The 25,556-nt window shown below is 38.9% G+C and overlaps 1 protein-coding gene across 2 annotated transcripts in view; it reads left to right on the forward strand.

Annotated features, from left to right (window-relative positions):
* Nucleotides 1–17,575, forward strand: part of LOC111159503 (coatomer protein complex subunit beta 1) — a 38,219-nt gene extending 20,644 nt beyond the window's left edge. Inside the window, exons 15-22 of one of the 2 annotated variants that reach the window (XM_022522024.1) lie at nucleotides 6,437–6,664; nucleotides 6,822–7,001; nucleotides 9,446–9,590; nucleotides 11,470–11,589; nucleotides 14,883–15,028; nucleotides 15,611–15,700; nucleotides 16,598–16,753; nucleotides 17,230–17,575. In XM_022522024.1, the coding sequence (XP_022377732.1) occupies nucleotides 6,437–6,664; nucleotides 6,822–7,001; nucleotides 9,446–9,590; nucleotides 11,470–11,589; nucleotides 14,883–15,028; nucleotides 15,611–15,700; nucleotides 16,598–16,753; nucleotides 17,230–17,289 (1,125 nt within the window). In that variant the 3' untranslated portion in view covers nucleotides 17,290–17,575. The remainder of the gene's footprint in view (nucleotides 1–6,436; nucleotides 6,665–6,821; nucleotides 7,002–9,445; nucleotides 9,591–11,469; nucleotides 11,590–14,882; nucleotides 15,029–15,610; nucleotides 15,701–16,597; nucleotides 16,754–17,229) is intronic. The other variant, XM_022522025.1, reaches the window with a different exon arrangement.
* The last annotated feature ends 7,981 nt before the right edge of the window (nucleotides 17,576–25,556 follow it).

The raw sequence follows: 25,556 nt of genomic DNA on the forward strand, positions 1-25,556 counted from the left end.
TGTCTGTCAAATTAAAAAAAAAAAAAAAAAGTGAATGCTGAAGTTCTTATCATTAAAGAGCTTATGGTAATGGGGGAAATGGACATAGTAATATAATGTTATTGTAAAATTGACAAACTAATACAATCATGTTACCTTGTGATTAGTCCAGTGGAAGAGATATAAGGGCTTATGAAGTCAGTCATTTGCTTGCTAGCACCAGTCAAGGCCCAGAGAAGGAAAGACCTCTCTCTCAAGCATTTTCATCCAAAGAGTCATTGTTTTATCCCAGAAATGTCTTTTAAATGTGTTTTCATTTCTACAGTTTATGCCTTCATCATAGCTTCTGACCCATTCTGACTGTACACTCATTGACAGTAATCCATTTCCCCCAACCTTTTGTGCTGTTTTCCTGCCTTTTATTTCTGTCATGCTATCAGCCCTAACATGCATTGCTATTATTTTTGCTTTAAACAGTTAAGAATTATTTGTGTGTGTGTATTTGTATACATATATATGCATCATTTATTTTATTTTTATATTTTTTTACATTTCTTATTTATCTAGTATATGGCTGGGCTTGAGTATGAAGGGGGCCATAATTAGTTGTAAGAAGTCGAGAGGTGGGAATAGGATGAAGTTCAAGTACCTTTCTGGGTGACCTTTTTTGGCATTTTTTTTTCTTTACAGTAAAATATACATAATGTAAAGTTTACCATTTTAACCATTTTTAAAAGTGCCGCTCAGTGACATTAAGTACATTCATATTGTTGCACAGCCATTACCATCATCCATCTTCAGAACTTCATTATCCCAAATTGAAACTGTACCTAGTAAACAATAATCCTCTCACAGTCCTCCTCACCAGTCCCTGGCAACCACCATTCTGCCTTCTGCCTGTATGAATTTGCCTATTCTACATACCTCATATAAGTAGAATCATAAAAATTTGTCCTTCACAACTGGTTTATTTTGCTTAGCATAATGTTTTCAAAGTTCATCCATATATGGGGCGCCTGGGTGGCTCAGTGGGTTAAGCCTATGTCTTCAGCTCAGGTCATGATCTCAGGGTCCTGGGATGGAGTCCCACATTGGGTTCTCTGCTCAGCTGGGAGCCTGCTTCCCCCCTCTCTCTACCTACTTGTGATCGTTCACTCTCTCTGTCAAATAAAGAAAACTCTTTTAAGAAAAAAGTTCATCCATATAGTAGCATGTGTCAGAATTTCTTTCCTTTTTAAGCTTGTAAATGTGCTGTTTTTGTTTACGTATTCATCTGTTGTAAATAGTCAATATTCTTTTTTATTTTTTATTTTTGGATTTTATTTTTTAATTTGACAGAGAAATCACAAGTAGGCAGAGAGAGAGAGAGGGGAAGCCAGCTTTAAAAAAAAAAAAATATATATATATATATATATATATATATTTTTTAATGAGAAAACAGTCTTGTATCTACCCACATATTTGCCATTTATGGGGCTTTTCATTTTCATTCTTTTGTGTAAATTCAGATTTCCAAGTGATTCTTTCTGCCTAAAGAACTTGATCATTCTTATAATTCATGACTGTTCATAACGAATTCTGTCAGCTTTCATTTGTATGAAAAAAATCTTCACTTTGCCTTCATTTAAAAAAATCTTTCTGTGGTAGAATTGTGAATGCGGGGGCACCTGGGTGGCTCAGTCAGTTGGGCATCTGCCTTGGCTTCGGGTCGTGGTCCTGAGGTTATGGGATCAAGCCCCACATCGGGCTCTGGGCTCAGCAGGAAGCCTGCTTTTCCCTCTCCCAGTCCCCCTGCTTGTGTTCCTGCTCTCACTGTCTCTCTGTCAAATGGATGGTAAAAATCTTAAAAAAAAAAAAAAAAAAAAGAATTGTGAATGTGTTGTTTTTTTTTAAAGATTTTATTTATTTATCTGACAGACAGAGATCACAAGTAGGCAGAGAGGCAGGCTCCCTGCTGGGCAGAGAGCCCAATGCGGGACTCGATCCTAGGACCCTGAGATCATGACCTGAGCCGAAGGCAGCAGCTTAACCCACTGAGCCACCCAGGTGCCTGTGAATGTGTTTAATTTTTGTTCATTTTTAATATTGTTAAAATAAGAAGTGATATATAAAAACTAAGAAAAAATCACTCATGGCTAGAGGACTGAAGTACAAATCTTATTAATATTATAGTGGAGATAGAAACATCAAAGGATAGAATTATATTACCAAATATGATGACAAAAATCCTTCCTTCCTCCAGAAAGAGTTTCATACAGCTTTTCTCTGTGAAACAATGTTTTTCCCAGTATTGATCATTCTGTGTTTTATAGCACTGCAGCTTCACTTCACATTGTAGCAAACAGTCCCATGTTCCTCTAAGACCTTCCTAATCCTTGTATTTAATAGCTGTATAGTAGTCCATTAGATTCCTTCATTTACTTAAGCTCCCATTTTAGATTGGAATTTTCAAAGGATTTTTAAGAAAATTCCATCATGAAGAGAGCCGTAAGTGAGATTTAGAGGGCCAAGTAAATTATGAGGTGTATTATCTCTCTTTAAAAAAAAAAAAAAAAAAAAAGATTGTTTATTTTTTTTTTTGAGAGAGAGAGAGAGAGAGAGAGAGAGAGATGCGCAGGGAGAGGGAGAAACAGGCCCCCTACTGAGCAGAGAGCCCAGCTCAGGCCATCTCAGAACCCTGGGATCATGACCTAAGCCTAAGGCAGATGCTTAACTGGCTGAGCCACCCAGGCGCCCCTGTATTATCTCTTTTTTATCAATTTATTTTGATTTGTGGGTGATAATTATTTTGCAGCTCTCTGTGGGCTGTTTATTTATTTAGGTTTTTGTCACAGAGTAATTGTCTATTCTTTAAATTTTGCTTTTTAAAAGTCTCCAAAGATTTGTATTTGGGTCCAGTTTGACTTCTTTGCATGGAATAGCTGCTCAGTTCTGCAGATTGGGAGACCATTTGTGCATTTGCTGATACTTGTTAAAGAGAACCAGTTTACTAGTAACTGGTTCATGAAGTTTGTCACATGTAGTACAAGGCAGAAAGTTGGGTTATCACTTCCCTGACTCTCCTTCACTTACGCCTTTTCTAGAGTTTCCCTGATTGTATACCTTTTATATACCAAATATTAAAGGCTTTGCTTTAGTATTTTTTTTAATAAGAGACTTTTTAAAAAAGATTTTATTTATTTATTTGATAGATCACAAGCAGGCAGAGAGGCAGGCAGAGAGAGTGGGAAGCCGGCTCCCTGCTAAGCAGAGAGCCCAATGTGGAGCTCGATCCCAGGACCCTGAGATCATGACCTGAGCCAAAGGCACAGACTTTAACCCACTGAGCCACTCAGGCACCCCTAATAAGAGACTTTTTAAAAGTTATTTATTTATTTAAGAGCAAGAGAGCAAGTGAGAGCACGAGTTGGGGGTGGGGAAAGGGGCAGAGGGAGAGGTAGGCTCCCTGCTGAGCAGAGAGCCTGGTGTGTGGGACTCGATCCCAGAACCCTGGGATCATGACCTAAGCTGAAGGTAGATGCTTAACCAACTGAGCTACCCAGGCTTTAACTTTTCTTATAGTGCTTTAACTTTGCTTTAACTTTTCTTATAGTGATGTCTGTTGACAATTAATTTTCTTGGTTTTTGTTTGTCTAAAATAGCCTTATTTTTCCTTCATTTTTGAAAGATACCTTTATGGATATAGAATTCTAAATTGACAGTTTTTTTTTTTTTTTGATTCTATAAAGAGGTTACTCCATTGTCTTCTGGCTTGCAGTTTACTATAAAGATGTAGCGCAAAGGGCGATTGGGTGGCTCAGTTGGTTGAGCAACTGCTTTCGGCTCAGGTCATGATCCCAGACTTCTAGAATCGAGTCCCGCATCGGGCTTCCAGCTCCTTGGGGAGTCTGCTTCTCCCTCTGACCTTCTCCTCTCTCGTGCTCTCTCTCACTCATTCTCTCAAATTAATAGATAAAATCTTAAAAAAAAAAAAAAAAAGATGTAGCATAAGTATCTTTGGCTTTCTGATGAGAAGCCTGCTCTCATTCTTACACCTCTGTGTGGATGGGTCCTATTCCCTCTGGCTGGTTTTAGATTTTCTCCCTATCATAGGTTTCAGTAGTTTGATTAGGGTTTGTCTTGGTGTGGTTTTCTTTATGTTTCCTTTGTTTCTGGTTCATTGGGCTTCTTGGATGTGCAGGTTTATAGTTTTCATTAAATGTGGGAACTTTTTGGCCATATTTTTTTTTTAAAGATTTTATTTATTTATTTGACAGAGAGAAAGCAAGAGCAGGAACACAAGCAGGGGGAGTGGGAGAGGGAGAAGCAGGCTTCCCACTGAGCAGGGAGCCCGATATGGGGCTCGATCCAGGACCCTGGGATCATGACCTGAGCCAAAGGCAGACGCTTAACGACTGAGCCACCCAGGTGCCCCTTGGCCATGATTCTGTAGCTATTTTTTTCCTGTTTCTTTGCCTTTCTTCTTCTGGAGACTGTATCCAGACTCAGGATTATTACACTCATTCTTCTGCTCATTTGTTCCCAGGCCTCTGGGAGTCTTTTCAGGCATGTGTGCAGAGTATCACTTAGCCAAAGATGGGTTGGCAGGGATATAGAGCATGTGTCGGGATAATTGTACACAATACTAAAAAAGCAAGTTGAAGTCACTTGTGGAAACTGTGAATAACAGGCTAGGTAGTACAGACTTCAACATGAAGGCTGTCGGAAGTCACTGAGGTACTTGCATGTAGAGTGAAGTGATTGGTGCACAATAAGGATTAAGATAGCAGCAGCAAGGGATCACACTTTGCGCCACCAATAATGGGGCAACCTGACATTATGTGCTCCTAATGCAATACAGTAAGAGATATAAAACAGCACCTATTCTAACCAAAAGTGGGGAACATTCTACAAAACTGGCCCAGCTTTTTAAAAAAGTCATTGTGATGGGAAACAATACAAAGAATCAGGGGGACTGGTCTAGGTTAAAAGGGACTAAAGAGAATAACAGCCAAATAAAATGCATGAAGCTGATCCTGTATTAAAAAAAAAAAAACATAAAAACACTTGGTAACTTTTGGAAAATTTATTTGCATTTAAGTGTAAAGTTTTTGGGATTGTTCTGTTTCTCAGGTGAGATAATGATACTGTGGTTCTAAAGGAAACTGTCCTGATTCTTAAGAGATTTATGCTAAAGCGCTTATAGGGTGAAGAACCCTTCTTTCATATGTTTAGCCAAAAAAAGTAAGTGTACATGAATAGGTAGAATAAGAAGGCATATATGGTATAATGTAAGCAACTGGTAAAGTGTATCTGTTCTTTTAACTTTTCTGTAGTTGGAATTTAAAAAAAAAAAATTTTAAAGATTTTATTTATTTATGGGCACCTGGGTGGCTCAGAGGGTTAAAGCCTCAGCCTTTGGCTCAGGTTATGATCCCAGGGTCCTGGGATCGAGCCCCGCACCGGGCTCTCTGCTCAGCAGGAAGCCTGCTTCCCTTCCTTTCTCTTTGCCTGTCTCTCTGCCTACATGTGATCTCTGTCAAATAAATAAATAAAATCTTTAAAAAAAAGATTTTATTGGGGCGCCTGGTTGGCTTAGTGGCTTAAGCCTCTGCCTTCGGCTCAGGTCATGATCCCGGGGTCCTGGGATTGAGTCCCACGTCGGGCTCTCTGCTCAGCGGGGGGCCTGCTTCTCTCTCTCTGTCTGCCTCTCTGCCTACTTGTGATCTCTCTCTGTCAAATAAATAAATAAAATCTTTAAAAAAAAAAAAAGATTTTATTTATTTATTTGACAGAGAGAGGGAGATAGAGAACATAAGCAGGGGGAACTACAGGGAGAGGCAGAGGGAGAAGCAGGCTTCCCGCGGAACAGGGAGCCCGACGCCAGGCTCCATCCCAGGACCCTGACCTGAGCCAAAGGCAGATGCTTAACCAACTGAGCCATACAGGTGCCCCTGTAGTTGGAATTTTTAAAAAGACAGCATTGGCGGGGCGCCTGGGTGGCTCAGTGGGTTAAGCCTCTGCCTTCGGCTCAGGTCGTGATCTCAGGGTCCTGGGATCGAGCCCCACATTGGGCTTTCTGCTCAGCAGGGAGCCTGCTTCCCCCCTCCCCCCTTCCTGCCTCTCTGCCTACTTGTGATCTCTCTCTCTCTCTCCATCAAATAAATAAAATTAAAAATCTTAAAAAAAAAAAAAAGACAGCATTGGCATGTGAAGGGATTAGAGTAAGGGAAAACAGTTAAAAAGCTGTTGCTATCTTTCAGTTGAAAGTTAATGAAGGTATTGGAAGGTGGCAGTTAAAAAGATAGGAAGGGAAAGGGTACATCAAACATACGGAGATAAAAATCTAAAGCATTTGAATTCTTATTCGGGTGAAGTGAAAATTAGGTTTATTTTTTGGATTTTGAAGTTACAATAAAGTGACATTACTGAATTGGAGAACCATGACAGTAAATAATCCATTTCTTTACTTTTCTAGTCTTTTGTTGCTGAGGCTATGTTGCTCATGGCCACTATCCTTCATTTGGGAAAATCATCTCTTCCTAAGAAGCCAATTACAGATGATGATGTAGATCGAATTTCCCTGTGCCTCAAGGTCTTGTCTGAATGTTCACCTTTAATGAATGACATTTTCAATAAGGAGTGCAGGCAGTCCCTTTCTCACATGCTGTCTGCTAAACTCGAAGAAGAGAAATTATCCCAGAAGGTAAGGTATTTATGAGTGATTACTAAAAGTGGTTTGTGGGTTTTTAAAAAATTCTCTTGGTTTTTCGGTTCTATATGAGGGTTGTCCCTATTATAGGTTTACAGAAAGCTGTCTTTTTTTCCATATTAAAGAGAGATGTATTGTTTTCTCAACACAGAAAGAATCTGAAAAGAGGAATGTGACAGTACAGCCCGATGACCCTATTTCCTTTATGCAACTAACTGCAAAGAATGAAATGAACTGCAAGGAAGATCAGTTTCAGCTGAGCTTGCTGGCAGCAATGGGCAACACACAGAGGAAAGAGGCAGCAGATCCCCTCGCATCTAAACTTAACAAGGTAACAAAATGTCAAATGCACTGGTAAATTATTTAAATGAGCCACTTTAGAAAGTAGTAATTAGGAAGTGGCTAGTCCCAATGTTCTTTAAAAGAAAAAATAACTTGTTATATAGCATCAGTTTTTTCAAGTCACTATGATTGATAGGCTCATGAAACAGGAATTAAAACTCAGGTGCTGGGGCACCTGGGTGGTTCAGTTGGTTAAGTGTCTGCCTTCAGCTCAGGTCATGGTCACAGGGTCCTGGGATCCAGCCCTGTGTCAGGCTCCCTGCTCAGTGGAGAGCCTGCTTCTCCCTGTCCCTCTGCTACTCCTGCAGATTGTGCTGTCTCTCTCTCTCAAATGAATAAATAAAATTTTAAAAAATAAAGAAAGAAAGAAATAATACTCAGATGCTGATATTTTACTGTACACTAGTACTATACGTCTAGTAGATGGTTTTACAACTTGTTTCAGTTGTGTGTGGAATCATAGCCTAACACGTAAACTGGGAGATCCATAAAGATTAACTAAAACTTTTTAAAAATTTTGTTTATTTCAATGTGGTACTTAAACTCACAACCCTGAGATCAAGGCCTGAGCAGATATTAAGAGTTGGACACGTAACTGACTAAGCTACCCAGGCCCCTGAAGATTAACTAAAACTTAAAGGGCTGGGCTCTGGCCTCTACTCTGACACCCTGCCCTATTTCTCCTGTCCTCTGTTACTTTAAACAGGACAGCTCCACTTTTATATTCTTAGTGTATTGACTTCCATGTCGGATTTTATAGAGAAAGTTTTCCTACTCTTAAAATGTATAAATTTACAAGTCAGACTCAAATAGTCCCTTCTATTAGATGAATAAACAGTCTTAGATTAATTGGTCCAAGATAAGGTTAGTAGTGGAATTAGAACTACTGAAACACTTTCTCTCTGTTAAATTTGGGAATTGATGTTGATAATATTACAGTTATACATTTTTAAATTTTGTAATAAATTTATAATAAATAATTTTAAAATTGTAAAATTTTCATAATATTAAACTTATCCTCTTAACTATCCTTAAGTGTACAGTTCAGTGGCATCAAGTATGTGCACATCGTTGTGCAGCCATCACTATCATCCCATCCATCTCCAGCACTTTTTTCATCTTGTAAAGCTAAGACTCATGCCCATTGAACAGTAACTCCCCACACTCCCTTCCCCTCAGTTGCTGGAAACCGCCATTCTGCTTTCTATCACTATGAATTTGATAGCTCCAGGTACTTTATATTAGTAGAATCATATATTATTTGCCCTTTCGTGACTGGTTTATTTCACTTAACATAATGTCTTCAAGGTTCTTCCATACTGTAGAATGTGTCAGAATTTCTTTTTTAAGGCTGCATGATATTCTATTATGAATATATACTACATATTGTTTATCCATTTATCTGTTGATAGACACTTGGGTTGCTTCCACCTTTTGGCTATTGTGAATAATGCTGTTACGAACATGGACCACAAATACCTCTTTGAGGCACTAATTTCATTTCTTTTGGGTTATACCCAGAGGTGAAATTGCTGGATCACAAGTCCCTTATCAGATGTATGGTTGGCAAGTATTTTCTCCCATTCTGTAGGTTGCCTTTTCACTCTGTTAATAATGTCCTTTGATGCACAAAAATTTTTCATTTTAATATAATCCAGTTTTTTTTTTTAAGATTTTATTTATTTATTTATTTGATAGAGAGTGAGAGAGAGCAGGAAAGGGGAGAAGGTCAGAGGGAGAAGCAGACTCCCCGCGGAGCTGGGAGCGCAATGCAGGACTCGATTCCGGGACTCTGTGATCATGACCTGAGCTGAAGGCAGTATCTCTACCAGCTGAGCCACCCAGGCGCCTGATATAATCCAGTTTTAATCTATTTTTTGTTGCACGTAGTTTTGGTGACAATATTAAGTTTAAAGTGCTGTACTCGGGGGTTTTTTTTTTGTTTTTTGGTTTTTTTTTTACTTTGGTTGCGGGGGAAGCATATAAAATTTATCTTCTTGGAATTACAAGCATTTCTTGCTGTATAATCTATTTAGTTCTTGAATTTAGGTAGCAGGGACTACCGTGTGATTTGGATTTTATTTAGTTCCCAAGTTTTGGAGAGCAACTAGTGAATTGAGATGCTGAGGGATTTATCTGAAAATGTATCCAAATCTATTCAGTCCTTAAACTGAGATCATGTTTAAGGTATTTGCTCAACATATTTAACATCTTTTTCCTACTGAACTGTAAACTCTAGTACCTGTTAGTTCTAATGTCCCATTTGCAATTACCACCTCTATATTATATACAATTTTATTGTACCAGTTTCAAAATGACTTGTCTGATCTAAGCACATCTGTTAATTACCTAACAGACTTAGTCATTTGGCTAGGATATGTTTGGTTAAATTGTCTCAGTCACTTGATTCTTCTCTTTATTTTTGTTTAACAGGTCACCCAGTTGACAGGTTTCTCAGATCCTGTATATGCAGAAGCTTATGTTCATGTCAACCAGTATGATATTGTCCTGGATGTACTTGTTGTAAATCAAACCAGTGATACTTTGCAGAACTGCACATTAGAGTTAGCTACTCTGGGTAAGGAAATTTACCATAAAGGAAAAATTTTGTTATATAATAAGTCTATATGACAGATTATTAAGAGATATGTACAAGTTTTGTATAAGAAACCTTTTTAGTATAAGAACTTTTTTTTTTTTTAAGATTTTGTTTATTTATTTGACAGAGAGACACAGCAAGAGAGGGAAGACAAGCAGGGGAGTGGGAGAGGGAGAAGCAGGCTTCCCGCTGAGCAGGGAGTCCGATGTGGGGCTTGATCCCAGGACCCTGGGATCATGACCTGAGTTGAAGGCAGTCGCATAACCAACTGAGCCACCCAAGCGCCCCAGTATAAGAATTTTTAATCAAGGCTTAGTTTTACATTTACTATTTAGTCTCCTTCGGCTCCAGTTTTCTGAACCTCTGTGGTACTTGACTTTCTTAGGTTTTTGCTCTTGGTACATCCAGATGGGTTTATTCAGTAAGCTCAACCTAGCAAATGTCAGTTTTTCTAGATAAAAATAAGAGTTATTTAACTTACAGATTTACCACATAGCTCACTTAGTTAAATTTTTAATTGCCTTAGAACAGAACTAGGTAATTTCTGAGTCTATAGCTGATACCTACCACATGTAGCCAAAGTAATATATTATTATTTCAATTAGCAACTTGAGGTGTGTTTTTCTTCTTAATAAAAACACATGACTCTTACTCTCTCTGACCACTTATACAATGGCTTTGAAGTTGGAAAATATAAATTGTATATAGAAACAGTGCAGTGCCAGGGCGTCTGGGTGGCTCAGTCAGTTAAATAGCGGCCTTCAGCTTCAGGTCATGATCCCAGGGTACTGGTGTTGAGCCCCACATTGAGCTCCCTGCTCAGCAGGGAGCCTGCTTCCCCATCTCTCTCTGCCTGCCTCTCTGCCTACTTGTGATCTCTCTTTCTCTGTCAAATAAATAAATAAAATCTTCAAAAAAAATTTATTTAACAGAGAGAGAGAGCGTAAGCAGGGAGAGGGACAGATGGAGCAGGCAAACTCCCTGCCAAGCATGGTGCCTGATGTGGACTTGATTATAGAACCCTGGCATCATGACCTGAGCCTAAGGCAGATGCTTAACCAACTAAGCCACCCAGATGTCCCAATAAAATCTTTAAAAAAAAAAAAAAAAAAAGTACAGTGCCTCTAGGAAATTCCATGTGGCTTTTAAGCAAGAGTTAAAGGACTTTAAGGGAAAAGATAACTTCTACCCTATCTTCCTCAGCATAGCTTGATGCCTCTATAAAGAACTATGTTTCTAAAAATTTATAAATCTTCTGTGGATTATCATTCTTTGTAATGGAGTCTATAGTTTAAGACTTAAGCTTTTTGAGAACTTTATATTCAATCATTGAAAAAGAATGGTAAGCCCAAAGTACACACACACACGCACAAACTAATTCTGAGGAACCTGTTACTTTTTCTTTTTCTTTTCTTTCTTTCTTTTTTTTTTTTGAAGATTTTATTTATTTATTTGACACACAGGGATCACAAGTAGGCAGAGAGGCAGGCAGAGAGAGAGGAGGAAGCAGGCTCCCTGCCGAGCAGAGAGCCCGATGTGGGGCTCGATCCCAGGACCCTGGGATCATGACCTGAGCTGAAGGCAGAGGCTTTAACCCACTGAGCCACCCAGGCGCCCCCCTGTTACTTTTTCAAAGAAAATGTGCAAACTGATATGAATAATAGGGTGTTAAATGATTTCTTTATTTTGTCCTCAAAATATTTGAATCATAACTCTTCTCTTGTTCCTTACTTTGCTAAACACTATTAAGCTGCATACATTTTAAGATTTTATTTTTGGGGAGATAAGATTTATGATTTGAGAGAATATATGTGATTTAATGTATATTTTAATCATATCAAAACCATATCTTTTTTAGGGGATCTGAAACTTGTGGAAAAACCATCTCCTTTGACTCTTGCTCCTCATGATTTTGCGAATATTAAAGCTAATGTTAAAGTAGCATCAACAGAAAATGGAATAATTTTTGGTAATATAGGTAAGGAATTGTTTTGTAGCATGTGATCTTTTTATTAAAGGATATCTGTAATAAGCAGTTGTATGACATTTCTTGAGGACAGGACCTGAATCCATTCATTCACTCTCTCATTTATGGGGGCACCTACTATTCTACTAAGCATTGTACTGTGTTCGTGGATGTACAGAAATGAACCATAGAGAGATTGTCCTCAAGAAACTGCCAAGCAAAAGAAGGAAATAGATAAGTAAAATATATTTAAGTGCAACACAATGTGAGAGGTTCTAGTTTATATACTATGTGCTTTGGGATCAGAGGAAAAATGCTAACCATACAGAAGGCTTTATAGAGGAGGAGGATATGTTATCAAGGGATAATGTTTGAACTGAGTCTAAAATTTTGTATAGGCAGAGGTTCCATAGGAACGTGGTGACTGACTTATATGGAGGCATTCAGTCAGTCAATAAGCATTTTTTTTAAGTAAGTTCTGTGGTAGGAATCGGGCTACCATGGTGAGGACAAAAGATCTCTGCTCAGGTAATACGTGGTGGAGTGAGGGAAGACAGATAAGCAGAATAAATATGTGTAACACATAATGGTAAATACTACAAAGGAAGCTTGTGTGAGGTAAAGTTGGAGCCTGTGTAGAATTTAGTCATTTTTCTCAAAGTGGTGGTAGAGTGGGGAGGGAAGGTTAGGAAAGGCTTTGTGGAACAACTAATGCTCACATGGCATTCTGAAAGTTTAGTTAAGTGTTCTGCAAATAGGATTCAGCCGGAACAAATGCAAGTAGTTTGATACAGTTGGGAGTTCAAAGTGGGCTGGAGGGTAGTGGTTTAAAAAATGAGATTCAGGGGGCGCCTGGGTGGCTCAGTGGGTTAAGCTGCTGCCTTCGGCTCAGGTCATGATCTCAGAGTCCTGGGATCGAGCCCCACATCGGGCTCTCTGCTCTCTAGGGGAGCCTGCTTCCTCCTCTCTCTCTGCCTGCCTCTCTGCCTGCTTGTGATCTCTCTGTCAAATAAATAAATAAAATCTTTAAAAAAAAAAAAAAAAAAAAAAGATTCAGGGGGCACCTGGGTGGCTCAGGGGGTTGGGCCTCTGCCTTCGGCTCAGGTCATGGTCTCAGGGTTCTGGGATTGAGCCCCGCATCAGGCTCTCCGCTCAGCGGGGAGCCTGCTTCCCCCGCTCTCTCTGCCTGCCTCTCTGCCTAATTGTGATCCCTGTCTGTCAAATAAATAAATAATTTTTTTTTTTTTTTTAAATTAGGTTAGGAAGGTTAGTGGGAGCTCAGTTTTACTTGTCATGCTAAGGATTTCAGACTTAGTCCTGGATATAAAGGGTTAGAGCCGTTAGGGAATTCTCAGTGAATTACATGATTACATTTCTTTCTTCCTTCTCTTCTCTTCTCTTCGCTCCTCTTTTCTTCTTTCTTTCTTTCTTTCTTTCTTTCAAGAGAGAGAGTGCGTGCACATGAGCAGGGTGGCGGGGGAGGGGGCAGAGGGAGAGGGAGAGAAAATCTTAAGCAGGCTTCACACTCAGCACAGAGACTAACGTGGGGCTCAATCTCAGGATCCTGAGGTCATGACCTGAACTGAAATCAAGAGTCAAGGATGCTTAATCAGCTGAGCCACCCAGGCATGCCCGTTATTAAACACTTCTGTGATAGCACCGTAGAAAACCAGTTAGAAGAGGCAGAAACTACTAACTAGTACAACCCACCCAGGCGCCCCCCCCAACCAGTTAGAAGAGGCAGAAACTACTAACTAGTACAACTAACTGTTGTAGTAGAACAGGTGAGAGATGACAGAGCTCAAACTAGTGCAGTAGTGGTTGGGTTGGAGAGAAGGCTGAATATTATCAATATTAAGGAGAGAGAATGCCCAGGACATAGACTGATTGAAGAGGGAATGACTAGAGTAACCCTCAAATTTTTTTATTGGGTTTATTATGTTGATATTTTTGGCAATCACCAAAACGGAATATAGGAGAGAAGAACAAATTTGAGAGCGAGACTAAGGTAAGTCTTGAGCAGCTTGAGTAATATCTCAAGCTTGGATATCTAAAAATGTCTAAGGGCAATTTGATATGAGTGTAGCATTTGAATAGGAGGTCTAAACGAGAGATAAGTACTTGTTTGAAAACGTAGAAATGGAAGAAATCACTAAGGGCATCAAGGGAGAAGAGGGGAGATTTGGAAACTGAATCTAAGAGAACAGCAATATTGAAAACTTGGTCAAATGAGGAGAATCCTACAAAGGTACCTGAAATGTGATAGAGAAGTAAGGAAAAATCTTTCAAAAGTATCCGGAGTTACAAAAGGTCAAGTAACAGGAAGTCTAAAAGAAGAGCCCTTTGGCTTTGATCATCAGTGAAATTAAATATTGTTTGTGGTATATCTTGGGCAGTGGTGGGTGGGTTGAAGACTTGGAGATGGAGAAATAAGGACAGTACGTGTAGACTGTTCTGAGTGTAGAACTGTGGTTTTGATAAGAATGAGAGAGGGCAGTAGATGGAAGAAAGGGGACGAGGGAGAATTTTTTTAAAGGTGAGTATGTTTATAGACTAAGGGAAGAGCCAGTAGAGAATATGAAGGTAAAAACTTAAGAGTGAGGTGGGTAATGATTGCTGGAGTGATGTCCTAAACCAGAGCAGGGATCACAGATAGCAGGAAATACGAATCTAGAAGAGAAGAGACAGCACTTCTCTGATATGAAGGGTAGGGAGGTGAGTGTGGATTCAGAGAGAGAGAAATTTGTTTTTAGATGTGGGGTTAGAAATTAAACTTATTTTCAGTGACCTCAGTTTTCACTGAAAGTAGATAGAGTAGGGGAATGTCAAGAGAGGAGGCTAGGAGGAGGAAACATAGGCTCCAATCAGATGACAACTTTCTGCTGTATATAAGGCAGTCATAGAAGTAAATAATCTTGTATTATTAAGTACTGTGGCTCCTCAATATTCATTCAGAAATATTAGTTAGGCACCTCTGAGGGAATACTACTGTTTACCTGCTACATACATACTGACTGAGTTTTAATCCTGGCCCTGCCACTTAATCAGATCTGTGACCTTGAGCACCTTACGTGACTTCTCTTTGTTTCCTCATCCATAACATGGACAATGATAATAGCCAAACGTAAGATTGAAGAGACTATTTAAGAGGTAAATCTTTGTGAAGCATTTAAAATATGGCCCAGGATAGACTAAGCATTATATAAATAGTTGGCTAATATCATAATTATTAGGAAATATTAAAGCTTTTTAAATTGAAATTTGCCTCTGGTGACTCAGGGCCTTTTTTTGTGTGTACATTGCAGTTTATGATGTCTCTGGAGCAGCAAGTGACAGAAATTGTGTAGTCCTCAGTGATATTCACATCGACATCATGGACTATATCCAGCCTGCCACGTGCACTGATGCTGAATTCCGTCAGATGTGGGCTGAATTCGAATGGGAAAACAAAGTTAGTCCTTGGGAGATTTCCTTGAACTCCTTATCTTCCTTTCTGGCTAGTGTTGAGGAATTCTCTGATAAGAGTAGTCCCACTAAAAAAAGTGTCAGGCGTAAGAAGCAGTCTCTCAATAGCTATTCTTGCAAATTAGCCTTAACCAGAAACGATGCGAGTAGCTTGGTAAGTTGTTGTAAACTGATGAGGGTAGCAGTTGTATGATTAGTCTGATCGATCAAGACATTAAAGATAATACCCCATCCCTTGGATGTACGAATAATAATTTACCATTGAATCTAGTATCTAGAAGAAGTTTTACAAAGTCAGTGGCCTTGATGTTTATTAAAAATATTTTATAGGCAGCATTTTGATCTTTTATGACATTATCTGTATATGCAAGTTCTGATATCAACTTGCAGTTTGTTGGATTTTGTAGGTGTCATTTACCTTTTTTTTTTGCCCACCTTCCCCACTAAATACATGAAAGGGGGTTCCATATGATATGTGAATCTGTTTTCTCAACCCTAAGATCAGAAATATGCAACTCTCTCATTGTAAGGTTTATGATCTCCTTGACTTTTTTTCCTCTCTGTACAGGTGACGGTTAACACAAATATAATAGATTTAAATGACTACTTACAGCATATATTAAAGTCAACTAACATGAAATGTCTCACTCCAGAGAAGGTAAGATTTGACCAAGAACTTCTTAAATCTGATAGAGAGTAGTATGGCAGATTCCTGGCTTACTTGTATTTCCTTTAGTGTATTTTTGTTACTGTTCAACATGAGAAGAGCAGTGACATTCTGGACTAGCTAAAAGAAGTTATCCCATTGAATGCATCAATCTGCTTATCTCTTTCTACTGGAATATACCAACCTGCTTGTTCCTAGTACAGTGATCAGACTGAATAGTCAGACTCGTTTTTCTTTTCAGTCTTCTCCCTTTCAGCTAAAGGCTCATTCCAAAATAGGTTTTGATACTGGATTAAAAATATCCGTGACCTCTTCTCTTGGCTCTGATTGTGGGTCAGAATATATCTGTTCAAATACGGAATTTTCTACTAAGTTCTGTATATATGAAAAAAGAATAGAAATAAAAATGAAGCTGAGGCTTTAAGGAATTTTTTTTCTTTGTAGAATTCTTGCTAATGTTATAAAACTAATTTTATCAGCAAAGTTCTGCCAGACAAATGGGTTTTAATTCATATATTAGTTTATTCAACAAATACTCTAGCAGATACACAAATATCATATGCCCAGTACTCTGTGAGCTACTTTTATACAAAATCTTAAAAAAAAAAAAAAAAGAAATGAGCAAAATAAAAATTGTCTGTCCTTCTCCTTCATGGAGCTTAAGGTCTGGTGTAGTCAGACAACTCTGTAAGTAAATGGGGAATGTATATATGCAAACTGGAATAAGTGCTATTTCTTTAAAGTCATGTTTATTGAGGTATGTAGTCATGTAACCACCACCACATAATAAATCTTATTTTAAATGATAATTTATATATGCTGGTGGTCTTTGCTTATGTGTCATTCGTTCTCTAGTGAAGTATTGAATATATCATACATTTCTTCCAGGCTCTTTCTGGTTACTGTGGCTTTATGGCAGCCAACCTGTATGCTCGGTCCATATTTGGAGAAGATGCACTTGCAAATGTCAGCATTGAAAAACCAATTCAACAGGGACCAGAGGCCCCTGTTACTGGCCACATAAGAATTCGTGCGAAGAGTCAGGTAACAACTGGGTGTTTTGTTTTTTTCTTTTTGAGGTCATCTCCGAACTGAACAAAAAGGAAGAATTTATTTCTTTATTATTTCTATATGTAGTATTTTCTGTTGTACTAGTGTTTTATATATTAGATGCATATATATAATAATAATATTCTCTGAATAGAAATAAACTTTTGGTTCATTAAGATGGCCCACTTTTTTGGACCTATCACTCTGGATTATTTGCCTAAACCAAGATTAATTCCTGTAGGGTGTTTGTGAAAAGGGTTCTTTCGAGTTTTTTGAAGTCCAAACTACAAATCTGTTGCCTTGTTAAGTACTAAAAGTACTTAACAAAGTAATGTTTTGGTGAGTCTGTTTTGTATATCCTTGGTTTCATTATTGATGTGGTATCACTGATGGGGGCTTGGTTAAGATACCAAAACATACTGGTTTTATATAGATTTAATAATTCTGAACATTTTCATTCTTCCTTACAGGGAATGGCCTTAAGTCTTGGAGATAAAATCAACTTGTCTCAGAAGAAAACTAGTATATAAGAATAAACAAAAAGTCCTTGCAACTTTACAGTTAAAATTTAGGTATGGGCTTATTGGACTCCCAACATCTTTTGTACTCTTTCATGCTTTATGTTATATAGAATCTGAGTTCATGCTGAATGCATTCCAGCCAATAATTTATAGCCTTTCCCTTAAATCAAGATTGAGTTTAAAATTATAGTTTTGTCTTTTGTCTTAACAGTTCTGAATGCTGTCCTCAAAGTATATAATGTTTCTCACATGTACCAAGACCATTTTCACAGTACAATAAACAGATCTATTCCTAAATCTTTTGTTATTTTATAAATAAATATATAATTACCTAATTTTAGTTATGTAGCAATGGATTTCTTTTAGTTGGATTATAGGTTTCTATTACAAATTTAAATCACTTTGAGTTTTGCATACAAACTTTGTTAAGAGAATTTACAAATTTGGTTATCTGAAATGAGACAGACCTTGATTTACTTGATTGACTTTTACTTATTTATTATTTCGACATGAGTATCTCTAAAAATGCCTTACTGTGTTCAAAGAGCTTTTTCTGGAAATTGAGCTCTAGGAGGAAGGTATCAAATAACTTGAGAAAACAGATCCATCTTCAGTTTAAAAGAGTATTGTGAACCCTGATTTAAATAAACATACTCTTCTTAATTATCCTGAATCATAATGAAAAGTAATAATCCAAAGTAGATATTTTAATCATTCACATTTAGCTCAGAGTCTTTTTTATGTTTGTGGAATTATGTTGGCTGCAGCCAGTTACTGAGACTACACTGGGAGGATCCCACTCCAGGGGCTTCAAAAAGCTGTGCTGGGCCAGCGTCTCCTCGGAGCCTTAACTCAGCCTCCCCTTCCTTCCTTCACATTGCCGCTTGGCCACCCTCGCCGCTCAGTATGCTTCTGTGTGGCTTTCTGTGCTGAGTCCCCTAGGGTCTGATTGTGCTGTCCATTTGGCCCTTGCCTGCCTTGGGGATGATTGAGGTGGTCTGATCTTTTAGCTAAGTCTGAACACTGAGCTATTATGCTTTGTCCTTCAGTGAGGCTTCAGGCTACAGTCAGGATGTGCCCGCAGATAAGGTCTGTGAAAGAGTGAAAGCAGCATCTCCTATTTCAGCGCTCAAGTCAGTGAAATGATTTGTTTGGAGTATAAAGGAGATTGATACCTTGTGTGATGTCATAAACTTTGAAGCCACAGGCTTTTTTACTCAGAAAAAACCAGAGGATTACAAGGATTACATGTGAGATACCACAGCACTGAGATCTCAAAGCCAAGTCAGTGGCTCCCACTGGGGAAAATACTAGGAATGCAGCAAAGGGTCAGTTTGGTGCATTAAATCAAGTGCTGGAGATTTATGATGAGAGCAGAGGAACTGATGAAACTTTGGATTAGATCATTTCCCAAACTGTTCCACTGAACATTAGCTTCCTTCCTTAATATCGTTAGATATTCTGGGAGATAAAGGATTCCATAGTCAAGTAAGTTCGGAAACAGCTTCATACTGTCCTACACTGGAGATTCACCATGTACATTAGCATACTAGAAATTCTGAGAGGTCCTTCAGTAAAGAAGCAGATTTGTTGGGTTTAACCCACTGTATCTTCATCTTACTTGTCCTGGGAATCCATTTTCATAGAATACCCATAGATGGTAGGACAGGAAAAGTGACTTAGCATGTTAAAGGTTTTGGTTTTATATTCACAAGCAACCAGTATTGTATTTAAAGTCTCAAGAAGTTATGCCTCAACATCTACATCTAGAATATCTCTCTTGTTACTCTCAGGAAATTGCCTAACATACTTCAGCTGTTGTTGGTGGGATCAGATTGGCCCTCATTGCCATTTTCTTAAATTCATAAATAAGGAGAACAGAGAGAAAGAAGTTAACACAGATGTCAGATATCTATACTACATTAAGCCATTTACTTCATTAACATTTTCTTAGCTTTGTGCCTTAATAAATGTAAACTGAATTGGATAGCTTACAGAGGCTGTTTATACTGTGCTCTTTTAATTAGGATATAATATACATTTAAAGGTTGTGGTTGCTCATATTAAAAGATCATATAATTAGGACCATGGTGTGTGGTAAGAGAATAAACATAGTATCTGACACCAAGTAAGGGCTTTATACTATGAAGGTATTGAATGAATAAACCTGTAAATCTTAAGACTTAAATGGCACTTGTATTTAGCTATCATGACACTAGAGGGAGCTCTCAGTGCTCCCTTAGTGCTCTTAGGAAGGAAGTTAACTTTCATTTTGGGATTAGAAGTAATTACAATTTAAAGTTGTTTTGGGGGAGTTGTTTTGTTTTGTTTTTTAAGATTTTTTAAAAAAATGTATTTGTCAGCGAGAGAGTACAAGTAGTGAAAGCAGCAGGCAGAGGGAGAAGCAGGCTCCCCGCTGAGCAGGGAGCCCGATGTGGGACTCAGTCCCAGAACCCCAGGATCATGACCTGAGCTGAAGGTAGACGCTTAACTGACTAGGCTACCCAGACGTCCCTAAAGTTGTTTTTATAAGTAGGAAAACAGGGTAGTTTTTCTTCTTTCAGCCGGGAGATTGATACTAGTGCCATTCTGCTATCTGTGAGAAACTTTTCTACAGGATTTATAAATAACATAGGTGACAGAACTCCTTTCATAATATCTAAAAAGGCAAGAGAGCCACGAAGTTTTAGAAACTACACAGTATCGGGACACCTGGATGGCTCAGTCGGTCAAGCATCGGCCTTCAGCTTGGGTCATGATCCCAGGGTCCAAGGATTGAAGTCCCACATCAGGCTCCTTGCTCAGTGGAGAGCCTGCTCCTCCCTCTGCCTGCCGCTCTCCCTGCTTGCTCTCACTTTCTGACGAATAAGTCAAATCTTTAAAAATAATTTAAAAGAAACTAAGTAGTATTGGAAGTGAAATAACTGCTATATATTGGGTAAAGTAAGTAGTTTTACTGGTGACTTTTTCCTTCCACATTGGTAAATGTTCTTAGCTAATAAATTATAGCCTTTCCCTTAATTAAATCAAGATTTAGTTTAAAATTATACTTTGTTGGTTTTTTTTTTTTTTTTAACAATTCTAAATACTGTCCTCAAAGTAGGGTCAGGCCTATCAGCTGTGTGCCTTAACTGCCCTCACTCACACTCTCCACACACCAGTAATGTTCCCTGTTCCTACCCCTGAGCTCCGCTCTCCACCACCAGGATCTCAGGAGCCTTAAGATGTAACCAGGTGAGTACAGTACAGTTGAGTTGAGTTCCGCTTAGAATCAGAGAAATGTGGAATCCTGTATTCTTACTTGCTGGGTGGCCTTAGGCAATGGTAAATAGCTGGTTTGCTGAGTGTTGGTGCTGGGCATAATAGTGCTTTCTCCATGACCTTCAGAATCCTCCCAGTGACTCTGAAGAAATACTGTTAATATCATTTATAGGGGATTACAGCCCTAGGAGAGGGTAGGTTACTTACTATGAATAAAGGCCTAATAGGAAGACTTGACCCCAGATATAAAGCCAGGGTATCAGACAGTAAGCCCCTACAGCTAGTCACACACTGCCACTCTCTTTGTGCCTCAGTTTCCATGCTTGGAATGTGCTTACAATGTCTGTGTCAGAGTTGGTGGAGGATGAAATTATATAATATATCAGTTGTGACTATTTCACACAGAGCAGTTGCTCATCAGTAAGGGTTAATCTCATTTCTTTCCCCCCTCCCCTTCCTTTCTAACACTGCAGAGAGGATGGTAACCTGCTCTCACTCTCCCCGTACCTCCCTGTGAATTTAGGTCCTAATTCTATACTCTACTTGAATGCTTTTGTTTTTTTTTTAACACTAATAACTTCAAAAGAATCCTCAGTTCTCAAGAATTCTTTAATTGAGGTATCATTGGCTCTCAACTTCATGACGTTTTTGGTCGTGTCAATTTTTTAATTAGCTCTTGGCACTTCAGCCATTGTTAGCAGCCATTGTTATCACAGCTAATGTGACTGTCACACCCATATACCGCATATGATAAATGGTCTGTGGTGAACACGCTGGTTTTATTTGCTTTCAGAATGACAAATGACTAGTTTTTTTAAAAATTGAGCACAGAGCTATGTGCAGCCAGGTTCCAGTAACCACATGGTATCTAGAGTCACTCACTGATCGAGCCATTTCTGGCAGTCTATCTTCTCTTTGTTTTCTCCACCTAGCTATGGCAGGACCTCTTTGATTAAGAAGTCAGTTATGCAGTGACAAAAGAATGCAAGTGGGATTTGTGCCTTTTACTGGGGTTCTGTGCATAATTCTGGGATTCTGAGAAAACAACTCTGTATGTCTTTTTGAATAATTGTAAAACCAACAAGATTTACCAATGGAATGCAGCATGGTGACCTGAGATAGTCCTGCATGAGTCTTTTTAAATCTGACCTCAATTCTCTGTGTAATTTTCTGAAAGTAGACATATCTGTGTGGCCTAGCTCCTTAACTGTAAAATGAAATAATTCAGTTAGCTGATCTTCAGGGTTCCCAGCTGAAAAATTCTTACTAAAAATTAGCCTTGTGTTTTTACAGCTACCTCATCAACAAGTTTTATAAGCAACTGGGATATCTCCTAGATACTACCCACAGGCAACTTAAAATTAACATTGTAAAATGAACATCTCTTGCCCCTCAAACTTATTCCTCTGCTGTGTTGTGTCTAGTCACTTATGCTTGAATCCTAGTGGTCACCTTAACCTCTTCCCTTACCCCCTATATCTCATGAGGCACCAAATCCCATATTCTTTCTTCCTCATTCCTTTTCTCATCTTTTTTTCCTACTCCTACCACCGTTGCCCCAATTTAGACTCTTGTCATCTTTGGTCTACTACAGTGGCCTAACCATAAATTTTACATATAACTCTAAAAGCCTCCATTTTAATCTTGACCATATACAACAGTAGCTGTACAATTCCTTGACCTATTCAGACTCTTCCCTGGTAATAGTGTTTTGAGAGAGCTACCTGAAAAAAAGAAGTCCAAGGATTTTAATAATGGTATTTTCAATAATGAAAAATGAAAACAACTGGGACACCCCAAAATGAGTATTAGTGAGCAAATGGTGTAAATTATATACAGTGTGTATCAGAATCCTCACTAGATAGTAGATGCTCAATGACTTCTTACTGAATGACCGAATGAATGAGGCATGTAGCTATCAAGATAACAGGGTGTGGATTAAATCACACCATTGACATGTCTATGAAATAATGTTAACTGGGAAAAAAAGATACTGGTCTGTAAGAATGTTTTCTGCATTCAGATGAATCAGGATATGTTATAGATACACTGCCTGTCTCTCAAGTGAATAGAAAACCAAAATCACATCTGTCCTATCACTAATACATCTTGAAAATACGTGCCATCTACCCGCTCAGGACACTGGGTGTGGCTAAGATATTTCATTGGCTGGAGTCCCTGAGTCCAACTCTTGTGGATTCTTAGATCTGTGATCTTGATCTCTTGGGCTTCTAAGTGGCTGAAAGCTCGGCTTCTTCTGGGCCCACCCAGGAGCTGGCATCCCCTTGTAAGTAAGCACTGCATTCTCTTCTAAGAGGGTGGGGGACTGAATCACCGTACCAGGACTTCACCAGCCAGGACCGGGGGGGCGGGGCGCGGGGGAGGTGGCGGGGAACGCCTATCTGGAAAATTACTGAACTCTGCTAAGCTATGTAAACCATTCCTTAAAGCCCAACAACATTAAAAAGTAAATTTAATTAATCATAATCAAAATTTTCTCTACGAAGTTGCCTAAGGTCAGACCTTTTTTTCAGTGACTCTTTGCTTTGAGTAAAGGTATGACTGTTACTCATGCTTTGATTGAAGGTATGACTGTTGAGAACATGGTTTTCAAACTGTCTTTGCTAGTATACTAGGATTCCACAAGCTAGACCAGTGTGTGCCCACAGATAAAATCAAATAATGGTGATCTTTTTCTTAGGTCCAAGAGAAGTTGGTAGAAAGAATTTTGTCAATGTTATGTTTTTTTCTCCATGGATGTTTTTAACACGTTAATACCTGCTGCCTAATTTAAAGAGTAATAAAGAAGCATTATGGGATTATTTGGCTAGCTGAATGTTCTTGGTCTAATAGCTTGTCTTCGTGGCCACGTGTTCCCCTGGGGGTTTTATATTGTATACATATATTTTCTGCTAGTAAGCTGCTCCTTGTTCATCAAACTGAATTAAATGTGTTACTGTCATGGGGTCAGCAAAGGGTAACTTGATCTCTAGGTGCTCCACTACTGGCCTTGGTGTGTGTGTGAAATATAAAATCCAAATGTTCATATGTGAGTCATGTGGATCATATTCTCCTAGGAACCACTTACCTTAATGAAAATAAGCCTTGCTAATGGAAGTACAAGTCCACATTCCGGTAGTCCCTGGCTTATGCTTTCAATGTAAAGATTCTGGAAAAGCCCTAGAAGAATGTGCTCTGGTTTTTGGCACTATCAGACTTTTCCCTTATTCCCTAACCTAAGGCACAGGATGGGGACTTTCTAGGCTCCTTGTGTTCTGATTGAGAACACCTGCTATACGTCTAGTGCCATGGCATGTCCTGAAGTCACTACAGTTAAGGTACACTTTGGTGCATGTTTTAATGGCAGCACGTAAATACCTCATCAGAGCACTGGTTTTAGTAAGTCTTACCAGCTGCTGAGAGAGTACAGAAAACTGATAACAGAAGAAAGTCAGGCATGGTTTCACCAAGAGGTGACATCGGAACTCAGCCTTGAAAAATCAGAAATTTGCCTGCTGAATGTCAGATGAAGGTTGGGGGGAAGGGGTGACAAAGCCAGTCCAGTCACAGAACAGTGTGGGTAAAGTCACAGAGGGCATGGTACAAGAGAGATGTGTTTACTCGGCATGGGGCATGTTGGGGACAATGGCAGATGGTGAAGCCAGAGATGGTAGACAAGGGTCAGATCATGAGGCTGAGGCATTTGAACTTTATCTTGTAGTGGTGAAGAACTACTAAGGATTTTAAGCAGATGAGTGAAACCACCAGAGGGGTGGCAAATCTCCCAACGGCCACCAGTTGGGAGAATAGATTGAGGGTGTGGGGAAAACAGGAACGTGTTACAGAAGTCAGAGTTACTTTGTGACAGGAGGTGATACAGAGGGTGGGACATGGTGGGGGGCAGAAAGTGGAGGACAGGTAGAAGCCTTTAAAAAACAAAAAACAAAACAAAACAAAAAAAGGTTGTTACAGGTGTCCCCAAGGCCAGATGGTGCTCTGACAAGTGGGCAGGGTTGCCAGGTCAGCTTTTCCTCATGCGGAAAATGGGAACAATTATCCTTACCCTTCCTGTCTTAAAAGGTTACTGAAATGGCATGAAACATAGTCTGTATTTAATAGTATTGTTATAATGATTTTCATGCACAGAACAAATACTATGATGTGGGATGATATGAAATTGCCTCTTTTATGGCCTCCCTCCCCCAAAAATCAAGCATCAGAAATTTCATATGATTCAACTTAATAGTTTGTGACTTTTTCCCTGTTATTTCCTGCCTCCTTTTTGGCCATATCATTGCCACCCCTCCGCCCCCTCTTTTTTAAGATGAGCAATGCATTTCATCAAGGGGATTTCCAGGAATTCTGGGGAGGCAAGAGTATAAAGTGTACAGGCTTTGGAGTCAAACCCAGAATCCGATTTTTCTCTGCAATTGATGAACAGAGATCTTGGACTAGTTGGTCTGTTTTAGCCTTATTTTATTTTTCCCATCTGGAAAATAGAAATAATGCTTGCCTTGCAGTGTTACTAAACAAGAGTGTGTGGTATGTACAAAGTGATGAATAAAAGTTAGTCTCTACCACTCCTCCCCCTACCCCTTCTCATTTTCCCTACTTGTTCACAGAAGGCTTGGCATAGAATCCTAGTTATCGGCTTACTTGTGGCCCAGAAAAGCCAAGTTAAGAGCTGCATACCGGGGATTTTGGTGCGTCAGAAATGTTCAGCTGTCATAATAACTTCAAGCCAAAACCTTTGAAACTAGTGACCATTTAAACTATCAAACTTGATTCCATGGAACTGCTTTAGTGCACAATTTGTGTCAAGTTTTTCCGGAATGCCACAAGCCTCATCACTTTCCACATCATTCAGGAAGTTACTCATTTAGCCTTTCCAATAAACTCATCCATACAGACTGTGTCATACTCCCCTGGTAGTGTCACCACCTTTTTTTTTTTTTTTAATGTGATAACTGCTTTTTACAAAAGAAAAAACTGTAGTAGTATTTATTTCCTTATAT

This window comes from Enhydra lutris, unplaced genomic scaffold (genome assembly GCF_002288905.1).
Source record: "Enhydra lutris kenyoni isolate GAN:26980312 unplaced genomic scaffold, ASM228890v2 scaffoldscaffold68, whole genome shotgun sequence".
NCBI classification, from domain to species: domain Eukaryota; kingdom Metazoa; phylum Chordata; class Mammalia; order Carnivora; family Mustelidae; genus Enhydra; species Enhydra lutris.